At 34.5% G+C, this 18,726-nt stretch overlaps 1 protein-coding gene across 1 annotated transcript; it reads right to left on the reverse strand.

Annotated features, from left to right (window-relative positions):
- Positions 1-13,581: 13,581 nt before the first annotated feature.
- On the reverse strand, positions 13,582-17,855 carry LOC126980026 (complex III assembly factor LYRM7). Its single transcript, XM_050829659.1, has 4 exons — positions 17,653-17,855; positions 16,587-16,730; positions 14,036-14,117; positions 13,582-13,857 (listed from the first exon to the last, which is right to left on the reverse strand). The coding sequence occupies exons 1-4, from the start codon at positions 17,671-17,673 to the stop codon at positions 13,736-13,738; spliced, it is 369 nt and encodes a 122-aa protein (XP_050685616.1). The 5' UTR covers positions 17,674-17,855; the 3' UTR covers positions 13,582-13,735.
- Positions 17,856-18,726: the final 871 nt, after the last annotated feature.

Genomic DNA, 18,726 nt, shown 5'->3' on the forward strand with positions numbered 1-18,726 from the left:
ATAACACAAGCCGGGGTCTTCGTAAGTATAAACGTAAATCCAGTGAAAGGAAGAGATCGTAGGAAACATCCGATGTCGAACACTTCGAACACTGATGTAAGGAGCTATACTAATGTTAAAGACTTGCTGCCCGTGGTGCAATAAAACGTGGGAATAGGACGCCGCCTGTTGCGCTCTCTGTTACAGACCTTACGGCAGGCATGGTAACGTCCCAATGTGCGGCTCACCTAATCTTTTTATGACACTCGGGTTTGTTTTATTACCAAAAAAATAATTGGCAAGCAACTGAAGTAAATGGTATTCCTACTAGGGACTTTATTTATAAACGATCGCCAAACGTATCTAATATTAGCAGTGCCCCGCGGTTTTACCCACGTCTTACGGGAACCATTTACTTTTTAGGGATAAAAAGTAGCCTATAGCCTTCCTCAATAAATGTGCTATCAAACACCGAAAGATTTTTTCAAATGGGCCCAGTTATTCCTGAGATTAGCGCGTTCAACCAAACAAACAAACTCTTCAGCTTTATAACATTGGAATAGATCCTGGGCAGGGTTTTGTCTTCTTCCGATGAATGAAAAGATATTGGTGAAAGAGAGAGAAGGAAACAGATCCGAGTTACACAACAGCTGATAAGCGTTTATAATTAGGTACCTAAAGGGGTACATTATAGGTAAATATTTTATGCAATTTATTTTATCTTTTTTGTTCAACCTAAGTGCCAAGGAATAAAATAAATGATAACTTATAAAAAATATTTTATTATTGGCATTATAAATGTAGTAAATTGACCTAATAATATAAAAGATTGAGAACTGCTGGAGATGAACACGCCTGGTATGTTCGCGGCATTACATAATAGATTATTTTTGATGAACCTTAAAAAAATATCAGATCCTGGAACCACTTCAGAATACTTTAGCTTACGGCAGAAAGTTTATGCTCAGAGTCTTTCGGACAATAATATTGTCTAATCTTTGAGATATAGATGAAAAACGGTGAGCACGCCCGGCGTGCTGGCGGCATGCAGATAAGAATTAGTGTGGACACGCTAGGCGTGTCAATGGCACTGAATGTGTTAAACATAACTGTAGGAGACAGTCCTCCCGAAAGAAATAATAAGCACTTATAACATTTCTACCTTATATTATACCTTCTTGTTTAGATTTCTATAGTCATGGCAGAGAAGTTGTGCTTTATGAAACCTTTGAGCAAAGTACATAAAGATACCACTATCTGGATGTCTTCCGCAGTGCAGTTTTAAAAGGAGCTTTCTTCTGTGTACTATAAAGCTGTGGAATGAGATTTGTGCCGATTGTTGTGTACCAGCAAGATATGACATGGGTACCTTCAAAAACAGCTCATACACCTTCCTTACAGGCCAGCAACACTCCTGTGATTCCCATGATGTGATACCATGTGACCCATATAATACCCATTTGTCCTCCTTTTCCTCAAAAAAAAAAGAAGATACCTAATAATTATTAAAAGACACACATTATCGATTTGGCAATTGATATTAATTATGTTTTTAGGGTGAATGGCCATATGTAGACCCCAGCACTTGGACTGATAAAGAACTGGGTATCCCGGATGATTCTTATGGGCCTTTGAAGAAAGTTTAATGCTGTTGGTGTTATAAATTATTAATAGTTAGTAGTGTATAAATGTAATTAAATTTGCTTTGTTTCACATTTTTGTATTATAAATTTTTTACAAAAACCAATAGACCAAATTCTGTTGTAAATTGGTCAACATCTCCATTTAATAATTTAAATGAAAATCTAGTGTTGCTGTCTTCAGTGCCGACTTCAGCCACCAAAACCATGACTGATACTCCTGTATCATGATCCTTCATGACCACTTTACAACACCGAGAACTTGATCACTTGGCTACTTGTCTTATTTTGAGCTACATATTATAAGTGTACACTTTGTCGTTTTGCTTGTTTGTAGCACTCTTCAGTATCAGTGGAAGACACCGATTCACATCCAAAATACCAAGATTTTAGGAACATGGTAAGATGTTAGCATACCATCAATGTTCACTGTATGCATCAAATTAGATAAAAAATGGATCATTCATTGTTTAACCTTAGATCATTTTAATGTCTACTGTAGACTGTGATAGCTGTGAAAACATCAAAAAAAATTGAGGTTAACAGTAAACCTTTATTGTGGTATATATCACAACTTCTTCCAGTCTTCAAATGCAATATCATTCGGATGGGAATCAGGATTGATGGAGTAATTTTTCTTTATAAGCGTCTAATAATTTATGTTTATCGTTCGAATGTTATCGACTTTCATTGAATAGCTAAGAAGTTTCGGAAGAGGCAGTGGCTTTAGAGTTCAAAAATGTTTTGAACACGCTTGAATAAAACATTATATTTAGCTTCTAAGATTATCAATTCTTTTTCTTCCGAAACTTTCGGTTTCTTTTATTGCGGCATGCTAATGTAGGTATATTATTATTGAGTAGGTATAGTTAACCTACTAAGAAACGCACAGAAACTATTAAGTAGGTAACTACGTAAAAGTATTCCTACTTATGAGGGCGGGTATAATTATTTAACAGTAGGTTCTCACATATAGTGTATGACCTAATGAAATTGCGAAAAGTAGGTTAATATACATAGTCTTGCCATAAATACCTACTGAAACAAAGAAAAATAAAATTTTCTATTGCAAATAATACTTACCTAATAGGTACAGTACAATAATACTTACCTAATCGGTACGGCTTACAGTATGTTATTGTAATACATAAATATAAAACAGTTTAAAATATAAACAGCTTATTCGAAGTGGTCTCCATTGGCTGTAATATAGTCCTTTAAACGTTGAGGCCAGTAATTATCAATAGAAGCACGCAATCCTCCCATGGGAGAATTCTTCACTGCCAATCGTACGAATTGTTTTAGGGACTCCAAATTATCATGGCGTTTAGAGCAAGCCGTACTCTCTAAAACTGACCATAAATCATGATCCAGCGGATTAAGATCGGGACTAGACGACGGCCAGTCTTCAGCTCTGATGAAGGCCGAAACGTTCGTTGCCAACCAAGACTGCGTAGACCGAGCTTTATAACCCGGGCGCCGAGTCTTGCTGGAAGGACCATTCTTGGTTATCGAACATGGTGTTTATAAGGGGCTTCATTTCCTTCTCAAGAATGGTATCTAGATATACTTGTGCCGATGTTTTGATACTTTTTTTTACAAATGTATGGCTCAGTCACTTCTTCATAGCCAAAAATCACCAAACCATCACTGAAGTCGATTAGTGCCCACGTTGCACTCTGTCGACTAATTGGGAATTTTTCCGTGACCTCCCTTTGCGTACCGCTAAAGTAGTTGGTTCGATTTTACCACCCTATTCTTATTTAAATTAACAGTTATGAAATGACTAGTACGTCACTTATAGGCTGCAAGTCCTAAGTCATCTTTAAAAATACGCGACGTGGTTCTCGGTGCTTCCGAGATAAAATCTTTTGCATTCGGACAGGATTTCTTCGAATTCTTTCACTTACTGCTTTTATTTATTTATTATATAAACCTGTAAACTAACAGTTTTACCCAAAGCGTTTACAAGCTAGTCCCAAAAATACAATTAATATAATAAAATTAGATTTTAAATTAAAGATAAAATAAATAATGATAAAATAATACAAAAAATGTCAAGTTATATAAAATCAAATAATGTCCATAGCGCCAAATAATCAAATAAAATAAGTCCAAAGTTTTAAGTCAATAAATTAAATAAAAAGTTATTAATATATACTTCAAGTACTATCTAACATAATATGCATGTCATTAACAATCGCTTGAAATTTGTCCGCAAATAAATCAATGTCACACTGAGTGAGCAAGTCGCCGATCAGACGTAATGCTCGAATAGTAGGAGCGTTCTCCGCATGTCGGGTGCGCGTGACGGGCCGCTCCAGTAGACGCGGCCGACGCCGCGGAGCCATCGCCCCCGCCGTATCACGGGAGATACGATTTGGTACCAATAAACCAACTTGAGCAAGGATTTGCGGACACTCTAATTTATTTCGTATTATGGAGAGATAATGCACCACTTACAGCATCTTTCTCCTGAACGAAAGCCTCTCAAGCTCTACCATCCCATACACAAATATGGAAGGGTATATATATATGGGTAATATCCGAAGGTCCTCTTATAGAGCCAGCGGGCAAATTTACGCTGCGTTTTCTCAATCATGAGGGTGTATTTATCCTCATAGGGATCCCAGATAGTAGCGCAATACTCAAGTTTGCTCCGCACGTAAGCATTATAATATCTTCGCTACCTTGATATCGCTAAATTGAGAAGCATTCCTCGTAATGCATCCTAGTACTCTATTCAGTTTTACAGGTCGTTATAATATGCAGATGAAAATTTAATTTATTATCTAATGTCAGTCCTAGATCGCAAATGTCATAAACTCTTTCCATAGGGGCGTCAAATAAATTATAAGCTACTGTGATCGGCAGTCGTTTCCTTGAAAATGTTAAAACCAAATAAATAAAATTACACTTATCAGAGTTGAAAGGGAGGCGATTAGCCTGGCTCCACAGAGATACGGCATCGATATCCGCTTGTAGAGCTTGGGTATCACTGTTATCTGCAATACTCTGAAATAGTTTCAGGTCGTCAGCAAACAATAAGCACTTGAAGGTTTGGACCGTTTCCGGAAGGTCATTTATCATCATTAAAAATAACGTTGGTCCAAGGGTACTTCCCTGACTTACGCCAGACCTCGTGTAAAAATATTCAGATTCGTATCCATTCACCTTTACAAATTGCCGCCTATTGCTAAGATATGATGCAAATAATCTGAGTAGATTGTCAGTAAACCCCATCACAGCTAGTTTACGTAGTAAGATGTCATTGTCAACAAGATCGAAAGTCAAAATAGACAGCATCTACTTGTCGACCTGCATCCATTTCCGCATAAACATAGTCTACTAGTGCGGTGAGATTTGTACTCATTGACCGAGCTTTCCGAAACCCATGCTGAGCATTGCTAAGTTCCCTACCAACCTGGCTGATAATTTTATTGTTAAGAATAATTTCAAAATATTTTGCGAAAACTGATAATACTGCTATCGGTCTATATGACGCAACATCTTCTGTTGGTTTGCTCTTTGGAACCGGCGTCACCCTAGATATCTTCCAGCAATCTGGATATTTGGATTGTTTTAATGAAAGATTGTAGAGGTACAAGAGCGGGTGACTGAAAACAGACATACAATCCTTGGCAAGGAACACGGGTATACCATCCGGACCAGCAGAAGATCGCGCCTTCAAGCGTTTTGTAGCCAGTTCAAGGTCTGTATCTCAAATCACATTGACAACAACAGAAGAACCTGAACGGACACCACACATGTTGGACACTTGAGTAGATTTTTGCGGATTCAGTAACGGTATTTCATCCTGGAACACTGAACTAAAATATTGAGCAAATGCTTCAGCTGCTGCTTGGCCTGCCACCTCAGTGTCATAATATGTGTATGTGTCAATACGTTGTCTGTCACTTTTTTTGTCTCTTATATATTCCCAGAATTTAACTGGTTCATCAACAATATATTTTGGATCAATTTTATATGCTGCTTATATGCGTTGTCGATTAAAATCTTAACGTACCATCTATAGTATTTATATAATTCCCTATTGTATACCTTACCGTACGATTTAAACAGTTTTAGATGATGGTACTTATGTTTAAGGTTAGTAATTATATCACCTGTATACCACTTAGGATATTCTATACTTACTATTGATGGGGGATGGATTCTTCATTGGAACAATCCCCGTAATACAATTCAACAAAGTAGAGTAAACATTATCAACGGCTGTATCAATGTCGGTAATTTTAAACAAATCATTCCAATTTAAGTTGCAAAGAGCCGGAGTATAATGCCGTATAGTCCGTTTTACGCCAACTTAAATTGTTAAATGTAAACGGCCGCGATGTCGGGGCTTGTGACACTGGTGGTGGCACAGCACCATGATTGATACTTAGCCTGACTTCCAAAGCAGGGTGGTAATGGTCGATTGAAACGAACGGGTCCAGACATTCAGACACGACAACCTTATCGGCATCAAGATCACTCAGTACTAAGTCAAGTATGCTACCACAGCTATTCAATACATTATTGCCTTGTATAAGGCAACAAAACTCACAAAAAATTAGACCACCTTTTTCGTACGAACAGTATGTGGGCGGCCAGATCTTTTAAAGTCGTAAACAGAGGTCTCATTGTACCTGTTAATAGCCCCGGTACACAAACATTTTAGTAATATCAAGCGTTTGTAGTTTTAAAAATTGCATTTGGATCCATACCTACTTTGTGTAATGCAATCACAGCGATTTGATTCTCTTTATCACCCCACTCTATTTTAATATCGCAAAATCTTGTACAATGTATTCGCGCCAAAACTCAATCAACAATCATAATATAAAAATGACAGATTCCAAATTTAAATATATTTTGTTTATTTTTTTATTGTAACAGTATATATGACCAGGTTAAGCATATTCGAATTTAAGTGAACTGTATATAATATGAGGCTGGTAATTTGCCTGTAGAACCATACAGATAGATGCGATCAGTGATCGAGGAATTAGGAAGACATGCCTTACCTTTACTGACGTGCACGCAGCCTGGCGCCATTATCTATTAGATTAGAAAATGTATGAAAAGTTCTAAAAACAATGGCGGCAAACGCTGTCTGGCTCTAACATATGTTAGACTCTTGTTTGTTTTGGTTTGAGTGTCATGTCATTCATTCAAAATAAACTGTGACTGTTAACAATTTTTGGTACGAATTGTCGTTTTCTTTTATATTATTCGTGTATTAATCAAGGTATATACTTAATTAGTTGTAGAGAAAATGAAAACAAGGTAAAAAAAAACTTGTAATATTTTACAAGTTTTTTGTGGTTTAAAATCTGGCCGGTCAGATTAAGAGAATTTTCATGGCTAAATTACTTTTGGAATAAAGAAAGGTAAGCACTAAACACTAAAGAACAGATAATAAGCTAATAAAGAATACTTAAGGTGATTTAAAGTGAGTATTGATTTAATTCATCTAGAGTAAAAATTATAATATTATAATGTATCTGTAGTGCTTGACACTTTTTTATCGATTGTCGATATTTTATTTTTAATTATTATTAAATTTATTTCTATTTTCATTTTCAGTTTAAACTAGTTAAACTTTGCTTAGGGCCATTTTAAATTAACGAAAGGAACCTTAAAAATTAGATCACATTTATATTAATGTAACTGACGATATAAGAATATACAATATGAAATCGATAGAAATTATGGATTCATTATGTGATTATGTTGGTATCAAGACATAGTACGCGTTTCATACAAGCGACATTTCTCATCATTTTATATGGCACTCCCGTCTCTTGAACGTTGTGTTTAAATTCTCTTTGATGCACGTCGAGGTTAAGATAGCCGCCTGCTGTTCTGGCTCGATGATGACGAAACAGTGTTAATCACAAGCGTTGCACCAATTATGTCACTCACTGGTGGTTCAATTGTCTTAATAATTAAGTAGAAAATAAGCGGATAGGCACAATGCGTTTGTGCAATTAGCCGGTTTGATTCGACCTTCATTTGCTGTGACCCTCAGACGATTACTGTAGGCATGTCGAAGGACGCGGGGAAAGGTGGGGGAATCGGGAATATAAAGAGGTGTGATCGCATTTATACTTTTTAAATTAAGTATACGAAAAGGAACAGATGGCGTTACCAACTGAACTGAGTTATTTTTTCACGTAGGTCAACAAAATTACACTAATTATAAATGTGAATCCTACATTTTGCCATTTACCATCACTTCATCACTCAGAAAAGTTGAGCTTCCAAAAGTATCACGAAATTAATTAAAATTTTTAGCTTTAATACCTACTAGATAAGAAGTGACAGATAAATTCAAATATTTTTATTCAAAATAGGATGTGACATCATTTATTGAAAGTCAAAAACTACCACTCATTCCAAAATGAATGCCTCAGACGTGAGTAGAACGGGCGCAAAAAACTCAGCGGGCTTTTTTTTTCATCGAAAAAATATGTTTACAAAGTAATATTGTACAATTAAACTTATTATTTAATAGCCTGAGGGTGGTCGCTCCATTCCCAATCTGTGGTATCATTAAGAAAGTCATTTATGTTATAGTAACCTTTACCACACAAACGTTTTTTAACAATTCTTTTGTATAACGTAATACTTTTGTTTTGAACATTTTGATAGAGCTCGCCATACCCCATTTCACCAATCTAATACAAGGGTGCGCTGGAAACGTACTCCTGTGATCAACTACAAAATCGCAATAGTTAACATTCCACTAGAAATATAGTTACAAATTTATCGTGAACCGAAGATTTACATTTTGTTTGAAGACATGAAACCGCTTAGATAATAAAAAGTCGGGGGTAAGATTTATCTAAGAAAGATTATCTTTATCGAAAATCCTTTGCCTTTTTATCCACAGTCTTCATCACATTGTTTCGAATAAAATACTTTTTATAATTTTAAAAAGTAGGGGGAGTCCGGGAGAGTACCTATACCAGGTAAGAGACAATAGCTACTACTTATAGAATATTAGTGGAGCAACTCCTTCCTTCTTAGATCCACACTTTAATTATAACATTGGAACTTTAGGTACAAACAATGAGATCCATGAAATAAAGTTATTTATGCAACTGTTGTGTTATAAGGGGTATTTAAACACGAATGTGGGTTTATCAATTTAGGGCCGATTTTTCAATCCTCAGATAAATCACCAGATAACTACCGAGAGAATAAAATTAACTTGCTGTTTATCTAACGATTAAAAGTTTTGAATTTTTCAATCGCTTTTTATCCAAAGAATAGTTGCCTGTGGTATTGTCGAAGCAACTTCACACTTCATACGTGCAAGCGAGATGGACATATATATTATTTAACGCATAAGACAGAGAAAGGTCAAAGGATGCTTCTTTGACATAAGACATTTATCACAACAATAAAAACAAACCTCTAATTCACTCGTTTATTTGTTCAGTTTATTTCAATTTAAAATTGTTTTCGTTGTTGTTGAGGAAATGGATTTCTTCTTCAATCGCGAAGTCGTCCATTGTCTCAAAAATATCCATTATATTAGAATTTCTACTATATTAGATAGTTATAACATAAATTACGTGTGTAGTCGTCAAAAGACGATAGTTATTAGATCTTTTGACATGAGCATAGATTTATAACTAGGGAATGACTTATCTACAAATATATAGTTATAGCCTAAAAAACTTAAAAACACGTCCAAATTATTACACCGATAGCTCTTAACCAGCTCCCAAAGGGGCCGATAAATATAATCACACGATATAGTCTTAATTCGTTCGATAACTTCTATCTGCCTGTTGAAAAATTCGAAATTACGCTATACGTCGAATTTCTCTTATCTAGTTGTTTAACTGAGGATTGAAAATCGGCCCTTAATGTGATAATAGTATCACATTAGTTTATTTTTATAATTTATTTAGTTTTAGTGAACTCATTCTCGATGCTTTGGATGATATAGGTAGACGCTGTGTAGACTGATTTTGCTAAGGCTTTTGACAAAATACGCCATAAGACCTTATTACATAAGCTTTATCGACTTGGTATACACGGCGATCTTTTTCGTTGGATACAATCCTACATAGAGAATCGTTCTCAAGCTGTTGTCTTAGGTGGTTATACATCGCGTTACAAATCTATTCGTTCTGGAGTTCCACAAGGGTTCCATTTGGAACCATTATTATTTATATATATTAACGATATTAGTGACTATCTAAAAAAATCTAACTTACTTTTATATGCTGACGACACAAAATTTTTTAGAGTTATTAGAAATGTAGAAGACTGTAATTCTCTTCAAGTTGATTTGACTAGCTTTGAATCTTTTTGTTATAGCAACCATCTTTTTTGGACTCCGATAAGTGTTTTGTCACCACTTTTAATAGAAAGCAATTACCAGTAATATTCAATTACAAATTGTGTAATAAAAAATTGACTAGAGTTACTCAAATTCGTGACTTAGGAGTTATCATGGATTAAAAGCTAAGTTTTTTGCCTCACATAGATAAAGGCCTTCCACGTATAAAATCGTATATAATAGTTACGTTCGGAGTCACATCGAGTATGCCTGTAGTGTTTGGAAAACGAATCGAAAGACTCCAAAAAAAATTTGTTAAGTCACTAGATTGTAACAGTAATTTTAGGTACTCCAGCTACGCTGAATCTTCTAATAATCACAATGTTGTCAAATTAAGTGATCGCGGAAACTCTTTTGATGCAATGCTACTTTATAAAATCATAAATAACCACATTGATGTTCCTTTATTACTATGTGCACTTAGTTTTCAAGTCCCCAAAAGGAACATACGTACTTGTCGAAGTAAACCCTTGTTCATAGTTAAAGAAAGTAAGGACGTGCCATGCTGGAAATAGTTATATAAGGCGGACATGTCGACTTATTAATGGAAAACTTGCTGATTTAGAAATTTTTAAAGAAACCTTGTCCAGTTTTAAAAGAATGTTCTCATTGTGCTAAGAAAAAGTAATATTTGAACGATTATAACTACCTAACAATAACATTTTTATTATTTAGTAAATTAAGTAATTTAGTAAATCCTAGTTTATTATTAACATTTTTTTTACTAGTACCTCTTTTTATTTTTATTTTGTATAATTTATTTTTCTCTGCTGTAGGTACTTTAGTCTTAATTGTCATAAAATATTAATTTTAAGGAAACTGTAGGTCTAATTTAGTACTAACATCTCTTTGTTAACCTGAATATGTATGTGACTGTTTGTTTCAAAATATATAAATAAAAAAAAAGTTTCTGAAACAGTTCATTTAAACAGGATTTAAAGCATGGGTGTAGATAAAGCTATAAAGCCGCGTATCGTATAACACTCGCGCGCCGGGAATGAGCGTGCCTGCTGTGCGCAGACATCTAAACTGTGAGCTCTTGGCACGCGAGGCAGCTCTTCCACTTCGTTCCGTCATTCAGTGATCCGTTACCATTCAGAGCCTGTAGTTTGGCTTTTAGTTATCCTCCATTATTCTCTTCTGTAAGATGATAAGAGCACGGTAATTTTTTTCTTTAATACTTCTTGCACAGGTACATTTATTTCATCGCTTATTTCCCTCCACGCATCATCTCTAGAGTGGTGTATTATGATAGAAACTACCTTTGCTATTTCATAGCAGTTCTTTAGTACCATATAACTGAATCAATTTACGGCAGCTTTAGTTAGCCATAGCTTGAAACGCAATGAAAACACGAGTATTTAAAACATCCGTCCCCACTGGCGGGCGCGCCAGGACTGAACTTCCTTCGCAACGCGATAACAAACCAACCAACGCTCCACATTCGCGCGTCTAACGAACATTTTGGCACGCGCGCCTTTGCGGTATCCACTTCCCGCGGATGGAACGTGCACCAATGTTCAAGGTGTTGGCGCGCGAAGTCGATACGCGGCTTAAAGGAAGAGTTACAATGAACGTCTTTTGATTTGATTTGTGTGCGTGACAAGCTAAGTCTTAGAGTCTTGATTTGCCACTTTGTGGCATGCATAGGTCAAAATAGAGGCTAACTATCAACCTGAATTTTTAATGACGATTTCACAAAGTCTATCTAGACCTATAAACGTAACATAATATTCCTGCATTTTAAAAGTTGAGGAAAAGCAGAGAGAGATTGATTATTAAAAATTGAACAAAAAACGATTTGGTTTCACTAGGGGCTTATCAATTAATGCGGGTACCACACTCAGTGAACAAAAGTCACAGGATGCATTGACATTTTTAGTCATTTGTCCAAAGAATTTCGTCCACCATGAAACTACTCCTAAAACTAAAGCATTATGGAGTAAAAAATTTTTAACAATAAAACAACCGACTTCAAAAACAGTATTCCAATACAATAGATATAATATGCACTCATATGGAACTTGTGAACACTACTGTCTTCTTGGGTATCACGTTACATAAAAAGCTTCAGTGGGGTCCACATATTGCCCAACTAGCAGATAGCTCTGCGGCATACGCGCGCCGTTAGAAAGTTAGAGAGTACACGAATGTTGCTAGATAAGTGTACTTCAGTTATTTTCACAGCATAATGACGTACGTTACTTAACAGTGGGGTCATGCTGCTGACATTGATATAGTATTTGGTCTGCAAAAAGAGCTGTTCGTGCTATATATCAGCTTGGTCTCTCTAAGAAAATATTATGACTGTTCATTGTCAGTACATTTATGAAAATTTAATAAACGTTCACAAAAATCTTCACCTTTTTGCTCTTAATAGTGATAAAGTTAGTTTTCCAATTACAGAGCATAATGCGACTCAGTGCCGCACAATGCCGAATTGAGCTGATGCTTACTTGGAACATGAATTAGTTTTAAAATGCACCAGCAGAGTGCGTGTGTACCTACTAAGGTCACTGTTGAAAAAATATTCATAGAGTTAGCAATCTAATAAGAAAATAAGATGTTTTCTTCTTCATTTCGATAAATATGTTCATTTTCACGAAAACATTTATGATGTTTGCTTCATTAAATTATTCGATCAAGCCGTTGAAATGTTGACAAAAGTATAATTCTGTTCAATAAATTTGTGTACACTTTAGAATTCTAAAATGAAATTGTATTCACATTTTAAATGTGGTATATAAAATTAAATAGTCAATGTTTGTACCTTCATTCGTTTTAGTTTTATTTATTTAGAGCATTGGCAACAAGTCCATCAGCTCAAACCAAAATACAAAAAACGAAGAATATTTAAATCATTTTTCGGTAAATTTGTACCTTTATCCATACTCACATTTTTTAACACAGTCTGAATTGTTTTATTTTTAAAAAACTACGACGAAAAATTTCAAATTTTTTTCAACATTAAACAATATTAGTTACTAGGTACCGATAGGTAGTAAATAAAATTGGGATCAATGCCAACTTATATAAAAACCACACGTTAATTTTCTGCCACTGAGTTTTCTATATCTGAGGTTCTATTCTACGCATCACGCGAAAGCTTAGTTGGAACACTCAACGTTGAGCATTATGCCGCATAATGAGCTGTAGTGCTGTAATTGGAAAACAGTATTTCATTATAAACAATAAAGAACATTAAAAAAATAAGAGATTGCTTGTAACTAATTCTAGTAGGCTTCATAAGATACTTAGTAACTTTAAGGGTAAATGTATACACTTTTAAAGTCCCAGCCACTGTTCGGGTATTATCTATAAATAATGTCTTATTATAAAATGAATCTGTCATAAATCCTAGTACTCCACAGATGAATATCTAAGTGATCCGACAGCCTGGGACTAGATTAAGATTATTTTATAGCAATAGCAATGACAGTAAAATATTGTGCATTTCATTAAAAAGAGCGCAAAAAAGAAGTCTGGGAGAGTTTTGTTTTGTTGAGAGCCATTTGTTTCCAAAACGGTAGTAGTATCTAGTTTATTAGAAATTACATCAAAAAGAATACTATAGGAATCAATTTTGAAAAAATAGATGCCTTTTATAAAAGCATTTATTCTTAACCTATTATTCTAAACTGTACATAACAAATTTCTAAATTATATACCTATTCTATTGACAGACTGCATGTTTTCAAATTATAACCAGAATCGACAGATTAAAAATACATACATACATACAATACTACATAACCTATTTGTTGATTGCCTCGTCTTGGCAACAAGATTTACGTTTTCCCTTTTTAGTTGGCAGTACTGCATGTTCATCAAAAGGAACATTCTCTAACTTAACAGTGTCATCTGTTATCCTTGCCTCTGAAACAACAATTAAGTATCTTATTTTAATAATTGAAAAATACATATTTCAAATCTTTCTTAAAGTTCACCTTACAGAGGTTATATTTTAAGAAATACTATGATAAATATCTTGCAGTTCATCCAATGGTATAAAATGACCTCCAAAACAACAATAATTATAATTAAATTAGCTCACCAAAAACACCTGGTTTCACTTCTTTAGCTTGAATAACTTGAGTCCTCAATTCATTCTCTACGTCTGTACTAAATTTTATCATCTACAATAATTCAAAGTATCCACTGTAAGTTGATTTGCACGAATAAATTTGAAAGCAAAATGTATGAAAGCTGCGGGACTAGAACCCGCAACCTCTCGCGTTCCGTGCGAGATTTAAATTTTATTTATGTAATTAATCCCTGAAGTACTTAAAAAAAAATGTTTAGATTTGAAAGAGCGAATATTGGTGTTGAGTGGGTTATCAACTGTAAAGTAGATCCTGTAGACGAAGCAACAACCTGAGAGTTGAACAAGTCAGACAGGATTTATCAACATGATACATTACTCACGGCCGATCAAAATTCAAAATTACTTTCATCATGTAGGTCACGGAAATGACACTTATGAATGTCAAAAAATAAATATATATTTTCTTATTGAATTTACCGCATTCCCAATATACTATCTACAGATTGAGATAAATCTCACCTTCTACTGTCAGTAATTAGCTGTCAATAATCTGAAGCTGTCCCAATATACCCGATAAGTCGTTCTTATCGCCTTATATTGGGACGCGAGAATTACAATTTCTATACAAACTTCTATCGCTGGTAAGCTTTACGTCCTCCCATTGACAGGCAGCGTGGACGGATAAGGTGAGTTACCGTCGATAAGTTTATTGGGACAGAAAAGTCAATGATAGTTACGATTTTTATCTCAAGTCACAACCAGACTTGACCGGACAACGGAGTGAATATTGGGAATGGCCGTTGGTGGAAGGGATATCCTAGCACTGAATATTTCAAATTTAATTTATGTAATTAATCCCAGAAGAGAGGGTTATCACTTTTAAAAATAGCAAATTGTATAGTTGACTTGAATGGAAATTAGAAGATTTATAGGTCTATACTTTTTTCTCAGTAGCCAAGCACTTTTTGTACTGGAGTATGATTAGAAGGCAACATTTACCATTTGTGTTTTTAACCCTTCACATATTCTTTTGATATAAACACAAAATATATTCAGCATTAAATCAGTGACAGCTCAGATCTGGCTAACTACAGGCCCAAAGCTATAACTACCCAGTCTGATCTCCAAAATTACAGAAAGCATTGCAATTGACCACCAAGACTTGGTACACTTACCAATTGACCAATGACTGACAATACAGATTTCAACAAGATTCATAAGCTGGCAATCTTCTGATATACCTAACAAAAAGATGAGCAGTCACTACAATCTTTCAATACAAAATAACCATTGTATAAATAATTTGTTATTTTTTTTTAAAATGAGAACGCTCACTTATGGGATTAATTACACAAATTAAATTTGAAAACAAAATTTATGAATTATGTGGGACTCAAAGCCGCAACCTCTGGATATCCACCTGAGTGCTCTTCCACTGAGCCAACTCTTTGAATGACATATTGTTCATAAATCTTGGTATGTCTTATTCAACTCTCAGGTTGTGGCTTCATCTACGGGACCTACTCTACAGTTGATAACCTGCTCAACCCCAATATTTGCATATTAGGAAATTGACTTGAGATGTTGCTCTTTCAAATATAAACAATTTGTTATTTTTTTAAGTTCAGGCATAAGATACTAAGGCCTTGTGCAACATTTTTTTTAAATTTTCTCAATTCATAAGGGTCTAGGTTATAAATAGCAAAAATAGACCTGTTTTGCAGCACAAAGATGGTGTTAATATTGGCTGCATTGTCCCAAAACATGAAGGTAATGATTAAATCAAACAAGGTGTGCTATATCTTTGTGACTTAATTGTCTATACTGCAGAACTAAGTCTTACCGCCACACTCACAAGTTCCTTATCTAAGTGCTAATTAATTAAGTGCTTTTGATTAATTTTCATTTTATATAACATCCAAATTTATTGAATAGCAGCACTCTACATAATTGTCTGATAACAACAATTAAATAAACTGACTGGTTTTTTTTTTACTGTGACAATATCCCAAGTGCATTCAGTCAATGTCATGTCTTCGACTGTGAATGTTGTGATTTTGTGTTTTGGGAATAAGTTTTCTGTGAAATTCATTACAAAACATAACTTATAAAGCACAAGCAAATTAATGTGGTAGCCTTTTTAAAACAGGAGGTGAACCTTCTTCTGTACCTCCACAGATAGTGATGGAAGCCTTCTCACTTTAGTTGAGGACATATCTACCATACAGATCAATAAAAAATAAAAAATGAGGGCACTATTAATAATCTAAATCTAATCACAGAATAATTATTTAAATTAAATTAATATATATTATTGCATTTATTATTACAGAAATAGACATGTTAATCTAAATTTTTACACATCAAAACCATTCCTTAACCATTTATGTTTGGTCTGACAATACTTAAAGTTAAGTTTTCCTTAGGCCTATTAAGGAATTATTGGTAATTTAATTGATATAGGAGTGAACATTTTTAATGCTATAGTATGGCGGTATGAGCCAATCCCTCAACATTGGCTTAGTGAACATAAATAAAGTTACCATAATTACATACATACAGCTTGTATTGCTGCTGTGTCAGTTACATGTTTGTTCTTCTTGTACTCCTCATTGATTTTAACTCTAGCTGCATTTAAAGCTTTGACATCACCTTTAAACACATTATTTCTTGTTCTGTGCAGTTTTTTAAAACTCATTAACACCTGCAATACATGAGGTATTCATTATTTACAAATATTTATACTTTTAGCAGATACATGCTGAAGAATGCAATTTGTATATAATATATTAAAAGGCAAGTCACTCTATAATTTTCAATTTCATTCAATAGACCTTTAGATAGTTTCCTTGTTGAAATAAATATAATTAAGGTACATAATACCATCTGTAGTTGATTACATGTAGGTATTAGTATGTAAGTAATGTACATACAGCTGATTGTGACTGTTTATAGATATTAGTATTTGTCTGTAGGTATAGAATTTATTTTATATTGTAAAAAATATTAATTAATTATTTTATTTTATAAAAAAATAACATAAGACATAGACTAAGATAACTAATTGAGGTCAAACCTCTGTGGTTTTTACAATGTGTATTATTTGTAAGATAAGTATTTGGATAAATATTTAAAAAAAAGTACCTTGTCAGTGTTTCTCAAATATTAAAGGGAATGGCGATAATGGCTAATTCCTGAGTCAAAATTGGAAAGGTGCTACTTGTGGTGAGTGCATGACCTTTTATGGTCATTGAACTGTTTAATATTCTTCTTCTTTCGTTTTATTATTCTTATTAATATAATCGCTTATTTTAGGAAAAATACACACCAACTATGTTTACTAAGCATTTTTAAACAAACAGTAATGCTGCAAGATCGATGCAGCCACTATTCAATCACTTAGGTGTATTTTTATTTTCATGATGAATTTTATAAAATTAAATATTACAAATTAAATTTGTAAAGTAGGTACCTACACTACTTTTCGTTCTATTGATTTCTCTTACTTTTCCGGAATATATATAACAACTATTTTAAAAATGTGATCACAATTTAAAGCGTTTAGTTGCAATTTACTGCAATTAGTAGATTATTATTTAATATTTGAATTTAAATGACGTTCTCACCGATTTTCGTATGGAATCCATTTGTTTCAATTCAATGAAAGTAATCACAATCGTGAAACGTCCTACAAAAACGTAACTTTTATAAAATGTCAATTCGTAATCCCCCTGTATCCCTGTAAATTAAAATTTGCTAATATTATCTTGATAATTAAAGCTATTTTTTTAATTATTTATCATTGAGATAAAATGTTATGACCTACCCCGAACTCCTTAAAAGAAATCTTGACAATTGACAGATGACAGCTGACAATTATAATTGTCACCATGCCATGACGACCATGGCGAAAGCCGTACTGACGGCCGTTGATCAACTGGTGACCCTCTAGGTATACCAAGAGCTGGCGGTTAATTATGCTCTCCATGATTTTGGAAAGCAGGGAGGTAATAGCAATAGGCATGTAGTTTGCCGGATCCGAACTGTCTCCTTTTTTTTGGATCGGATGGACAAGGGCTGACTTCCATGAGTCAGGGACGACGCCTTTTGAATAAGAGTGCCGGAATAAACGCGTTAGCACCGGCGTCACACCGCGAGATGGTTGGCGGTATTTTTCCGTTGTCGTCAAGAGTCGAGTTGGAGGCGAAAAGAGCGCAGAGTAGATCGGCTTTCTCTTTTGCTGGCAGGGACGGCTGGTTGAAGTTACCAAGAGCAGCTTTCGACAACGACTAGTACTTGCGTGTTCTAGCCGGGTAACTGGAAAGCTGCTCGCCGATTTTGACAACGTGCTTCGATTTCACACGGGCGATTTGCCGCTTAAAGAATCTGGAGGCACGGTTATATTTGTTAGAGCAAAGAAGTACAATTGTTCATTGACTGGCTGGTATGAATCATGACGTATGTTTGGATTTTTTAGAGTGACTGCTGGTTTTTCTATGTCAAAAGAAAAACAAAAACTATCTTCTTATCTTTTGTGTCAGCTGAGGCTGAACGCTGTGTTTTTCTATTATTCATGTGCTATTTTTATCAAATATACTATATGACTGTATCTGCTATGTTATTATCAAACTCTTAATAGGTTATGGGCCCAGCACGTTCCTTAAAGAGTGCAGATGCAGTAAAAGCGCTAGAGTGTGCGT

Source organism: Leptidea sinapis, chromosome 1, assembly GCF_905404315.1.
Source record: "Leptidea sinapis chromosome 1, ilLepSina1.1, whole genome shotgun sequence".
Classification (NCBI taxonomy): Eukaryota; Metazoa; Arthropoda; class Insecta; order Lepidoptera; family Pieridae; genus Leptidea; species Leptidea sinapis.